Below are 5,769 nucleotides of genomic sequence, written 5' to 3'. Positions count from 1 at the left end.
GATCCAACCAATAGAGCTTGACTTTGTTTTTGCTGGCTCAGTTGGGGTGAATCCTGCTTCTCCACTGCACTGTACTCCACTGCATCACACAATGGCCAACGGGGGTTGGGGGTGGGGCTCCAAGTAAGAGCACATCCAAGCCAGTGGTGGGATTCAAAATTTTTTACTACTAGTTCTGTGAATGTGGTTTGGTGGGCGTGGCTTGGTGGGCATGGCAGGGGAAGGTTACTGCAAAATCCCCATTTCCTTCCCATCAGCTGGGACTCGGGAGACAGAGAATAGATGGGGGCGGGGACAGCTAGAGGTGGTATTTACCGGTTCTCTGAACTACTCAAAATTTCTGCTACCAGTTCTCCAGAACTTCCATAAAGCCATAAAGAAGCTTCCTTGGAAGCAGCAGACATACAGCACCCTCTCTCAATCCCTCTGGCAGAAATAAGCCCCATAGGCCACCATTTTTTTTCATCCCAATTCAGGTCTGTTGCTTGAGGCTACAGATTCTGAGCACAGAACCCCTTTCAGGAGCTGGCCTGGTACCACAGCCTCAACGTAGGCTAAAATGGGGCTGTGTGGCACATGGTTAAGTGGTTAGATGACCCAAATGATTCTATCCACGTCTAATCTGAACTAAGATGTCACATTAAGCCACCATATGCTTGAGTTTGTTGGGCACAGCAGGTTATATGGACTCAGAAGTGGGGTTTGGTTGGTTTAGGGCAGGGGTGTCCAAACTTGGGAACTTTAAGACTTGTGGACTTCAACTCCCATGGCTGGCTGGGGAATTCTGGGAGTTGAAGTCCACAAGCCTTAAAGTTCCCAGGTTTTGACACTCCTGGTTTAGGGTGTTTGCTTTCAGCCTGGAAAGTAAAGCCACCCCTCCCCCCTCTTTTAACAGGGTCAGGATAGTATTTGTAGGGCAGGTCATGTGCTTCGACTACTGTTTCTTTTGCTTCTCCACTTCCAGTTCTTTCCGGATGTCTGAGACCTCCGTGGGCACCTGGACTGTCAGGCCGTCCATCCATTTCTTCACACACACTTGGCAACCCAGGCGAGATCTGAAAAGATGCAAAGAGATCTGGATTTGGGTGTCACATTCCTAGCATGAAACAGCCTAATCCAGTGAGGGCTAACCATTTTGTGGTCGTGTCCCGAAAGTGTGCATGTGTGCACGCACGATAGCTATCGCATAGTGCAATGAGCATGCGACAGCCACAGGCATGCCCCCCCCGCATGTGCATGTAACACCCCCACTGTGCTTCCCACACACGTGTGCCCCACCCCTCTTGCCTATTTTTGCCTTCTAGGTTGGTGCAGGAAGCTTTCCAGACCCAAAATGGGGCACCGGGGGGGGGGGGCTCACACAACATTTCCACACCCTGTTTTGGGCCTGGAAGGCCTCCTGCACCAACCTGGAAGCCAAAAGGGGGTGCAGAGGTGCTGCACGAGGCCCCAAAATGCAATGCAAGCACCCCCCCCATGCATGCGCCCCCTGCGCATGCACATACACATCCCCTGTATGCACCCCACCCCCTGTGCATGTGCATCAGACACCCGAAGACCAGTCAGCCAGTGGAGAGGGCTCTGTGTACTTCCTGCAGCATGAGTGCCGTAGGTTCACCATCACGGGCCTAATTTGTTTCCAGATGTACCATGGTTTGCAATAGGACAGTAGGCCTTTGGCGCCCCTTGTGAGTCCAGCCCTTAGATGCAGCTCAAAATACCACTTGACGCTAAGGACACCATGAGAAGCGAGAATGGCAACCAAAATAAAAATCCAAAAGACTCTATAAAGGCCTGTGGGAAATGTGGTGGCTTAACCCCGTGGTTAAGATGCTGGGCTTATCAGCAGCCCAGGTTCATGACCCAAGCACCACACAATGGGGTGAGCACCCATCCTTACCCCAGCCCTTGCCCACTTAATGATTCAAAAGCATGAAAATGTGAGTACATAAATATGTACCACTTTGGTGGGAAGGTAACAGCACTGTGAATCATGCTGGCCACATGACTGCAGAAATTCTTAGGACAACACTGGCTCAATGGCCAGAGATGAGCTGTGTCCCCTAGAGTTGGCAATGAGCAGTGGACTAAAATCCGTAGGGACTCCACTTCCTTTACCTTTCCCCTATGAAGGGATGCCCGAGGCAAATTGGTCCAGAAAGTAGCTGGATAAGCAAGCATTTCTCTTCTCTAGATAATTATGCTTCCACCTATGCGAGGCTGGGCAGGATCCCTTATGATGCCCTCTCAACATTTTTTCTGGATAGGGCAAACTGACTGGGCTCATCAACATGTATGCCACAGTTGCAACATGCTTGGGGTCGCTCCCCAGGAAGGAGTCCTCAGAGTCAGGTAGGTAAACAACTTGTATTCTTCCCTTCATTGAAACAATGGCCAGAGGGCAGAGAGTTGTGGCCCGCCAGCAGCCAGAATAGCTGGCTGCAGATTTGGACAGTGAGGAGGTTGGGGAGGAACATGGGCCAGTCCTGGAATCTGGGGAAGGCTCAGATGAGGGCTCTGTATCGGGAGAGGAGGCGGAAAGAGGCCAAGGCCATCTGGTAGTTATTTTCTGCCTCCAGAGCCTGACATCAGCGAGGCAGAAGAACAGTGGGAGCCTGTTCCCAATGTGCTCACGTGCCAGAAGGCAAGAACAATTTGGAAAACAGGGTCGACTCAGGAGTACCGGTAAGTCTTGCAGATTATTGGCCGCATCCATAAGACGTAAAAGAAGAGTGAACGGAATGTGAGCTTTTGCAGGAAGCAATTAGTTCATCTGGTCAGTTCAAGCTTTGAAAAGTTTTTTTGACTCTGTGCTAAGTTTGGCCTTGCTCTGCATTTGGCAATTAGGTCTCTGGCAGCCTTCCAAGGGACATAAGGTGGGTGTTTATCAACATTCCCCTGAAAGAATTTGACAACTCGAGCAGACATCTGTTGGACTCTTCACAGACTGTCTGTGAATCATTACGGGCTGTGAATGATCATAATTTCAGAATCAGAGTCAGAAGCGTCCGAAATGCCCCCCTTCTCACCCCCCCCCAATGCACTCAGAGCCGAGAAAGGGGAACCCGGGATGCTTACGTGTCAGTCAGTCCATAGGCCAAGTCCAGCATGTCCAGCTCGTCATCACTGATCTCACCCAGTTGCTGAAACGCTGCTTTCTCAAAGATCAGATGGCAAGTGGAGCAGGCCAGGGTGCCTTCACATGCCCCTGCAGGAGAAAAAGGCCCCCATCATTGGCAGAAGTCACGCAAGGCTCCTTCTGGGGGTTGACAGCGTTGCCTGCATGCTATAAACTCAGGAGAGCAACCAAAAATTTAAAAGCATCAGCTTCCCACCTTCAATTTTAGAAAGCACCAATGAAAGCAAATGGTGTCATGTTGCGAGAAAACACAGGTTGGGCCATAGAATTGGTTGGATGGAGCTACGTTACATATTATAGGTGTGAAAATTAGAATAAATTCAGAAATAAACTGGGGCTCAGTTATTCTTCCATCTGGGGATCCAAATGTGGAGGAAAAGGCTGCTTCGTACCATGTTTTCCCCAAAATAAGACAGGGTCTTATTTTCTTATCCCCCCCCCCCCCCGAAATAAGCACTTGGCCTTATTTTCAGGGAGGTCTTATTATTTTTGAGGTGTGGGAGGAGGCGAGCGTGGTCATCTCATGGCTGCTGCTGTGTTGCAATATTTTCAGGGAGGGCTTATTTTAGTGCATGCGCTCAAAAGCTTGATTTGGCTTATTATCTGGGGAGGTCTTATTTTCAGGGAAACAGGGTATTTTATTCTACATATAAAAGGAGTGGATGGATGAAGCAAACTTAAGTAAATACTTGAGTGTAAGTGATGATCATTTGGATGTGGGCATACTTTAGTGGTAGAGGTACACTTGGAATGTGAAAAGTGTGTGGTGGGTGTACTCACAAAATAACGATCACATCTAGACACAAAATAACCCCATCATCTCAGCAGGCTGTTGAGAAGCATCCTTTTACCAGAAGATTGAGCTACCGACAGTGGGGAATATCTGTAGCTCAGGTGTAGGATGAGGGTGGGGGTTCATTCTACAAGCTTGTGGGTTGGTTTCTGAAGGTTTTGTTACCAGGCTGGGTAACATCTTCAGTGGAAGAATGAGCTGCTCAGATAGTGCAACCCTCAGAATTGAAGATCTGGGATCCCCTAAAGGCTTTCCTCTACGTAAACAGAGGCTTGGACATTGTAGGGCCCAGTTTGCTGCCATCTCCTGGTTAATCTTCAGTATAAAGATAAAGGTTCCCTTCGCACATATGTGCTAGGCGTTCCCGACTTTAGGGGGCGGTGCTCATCTCCATTTCAAAGCCAAAGGGACAGCGCTCTTCAGACGTCCCCGTGGTCATGTGGCCAGCATGACTAAACACAGAAGGTGCACGGAACGCTGTTACGTTCCCACCAAAGGTGGTCCCTATTTTTCTACTTGCATTTCTACATGCTTTCGAACTGCTAGGTTGGCAGAAGCTGGGACAAGTCACAGGAGCTCACTCCGTTACATGGCACTAGGGATTTGAACCGCCAATCTGCTGATCTTTCTGATTGACAAGCTCAGCGTCTTAGCCACTGAGCCAATGCGTCCCTCTATATCTTCAATATAGAAGTTTGATTAATAATAATAATAATAATAATAATAATAATTAAAACCAAGGGACACAAACTTTCAAAGGCATGAAAGCCAGTTTGGCCTCGTAGCACCAGACCAGAAACTGGAAGACAGGGAGTTCTAGTTCCACCTAGGAATGAAAGCTGGCTGGGTGGCTTTGGGGCAATCACTCTGTCTCTCAGCAGAATTCACCTCAGAAGTTTTTTATTGGGAAAATAGGAGAAGGAAGGTGTATTAGGGATGTTCATAATCTTGAATTATTAATAAAAAATAATACAGGTAGAATACAGATAAATAAATATATCTAGGCTTAGGAAGAAAATGCAGAATGTTCAAACTTTGAGCATTTACTGTATCCAGCACTCTTAGTTCACCTTGCTGGGCTGTCCCAGAGAAAGGAGGCTAGTTCAGATCTTAGGAGGTGGGTGTTTTGGTGCCTAGACCAGTCTGTAAAACATTTTTGCCAACTCCTAAAAGAACAGATTATTGGTAACCAATAAAGCCTGAAGAGAGAAAGGCAGAATCTCACCACTAACCAAAGCCATCGATGTTAATATTTTGATTTATCACAACCTCCAGCAGACTCTCCCCTTCTTTGGCGCTGACCGAGTATTTCTCTCCATCCCGGTTAATAAAATGTAGCCTCACTTTGTCCGCAGAGCTGCATGGAGAGAGAAGCACAACACCCGTTCAGGGAGAGCTCAGGGGCTCCCAACTGCCAAATGACGATCAAAGAAGCCGCAGGTAAAAATTGCCATTCACATTGGTCAAAAGTCCAAAGTATTCCTACTCTTTTGTGTCGGCTGGTTGGAACCAAGCTAAAGATGGGGAGGTGGTAAGTAATCCCTGGGCCCCGAGCCAGCAAGATATCTTTACACTAGGAGTTGCGCAGCCACAAGGAGGGTCTCCATCACTGGAAGTTTTCAAGAAAAGGCTGAACAGAATGGTATAGGGCAGGAATCGGCAACCTTAAACACTCAAAGAGCCATTTGGACCTGTTTCCCACAGAAAAGAAAACACCAGGACCCACAAAATCCTTCCCATGCCTGACTATTTTCTGAGCTGCCACAAAACTAGTATATATAGTTGAATTAAAGCTTCTGTTTTCTTCTGAAACTTTTCTTTTCTTGCATTTAACCAT

General features: G+C 47.8%; 1 protein-coding gene across 1 annotated transcript; it reads right to left on the bottom strand.

The window, feature by feature from the left end:
* Nucleotides 1–934: 934 nt before the first annotated feature.
* LOC116515229 (adrenodoxin, mitochondrial-like) lies at nucleotides 935–5,294 on the bottom strand (the record flags this gene model as incomplete). Its single annotated transcript, XM_032227142.1, has 3 exons — nucleotides 935–1,055; nucleotides 3,079–3,208; nucleotides 5,165–5,294. Coding segments are annotated over 3 exons (381 nt in total), but the record flags the coding sequence as incomplete, so codon positions are not given.
* Between the last annotated feature and the right edge of the window lie 475 nt (nucleotides 5,295–5,769).

The sequence above is a fragment of the Thamnophis elegans genome, chromosome 12 (genome assembly GCF_009769535.1).
Source record: "Thamnophis elegans isolate rThaEle1 chromosome 12, rThaEle1.pri, whole genome shotgun sequence".
Classification (NCBI taxonomy): Eukaryota; Metazoa; Chordata; class Lepidosauria; order Squamata; family Colubridae; genus Thamnophis; species Thamnophis elegans.
Note: the sequence above shows the minus strand (reverse complement) of the source record. Positions and strands in the feature narration are given on the sequence as shown.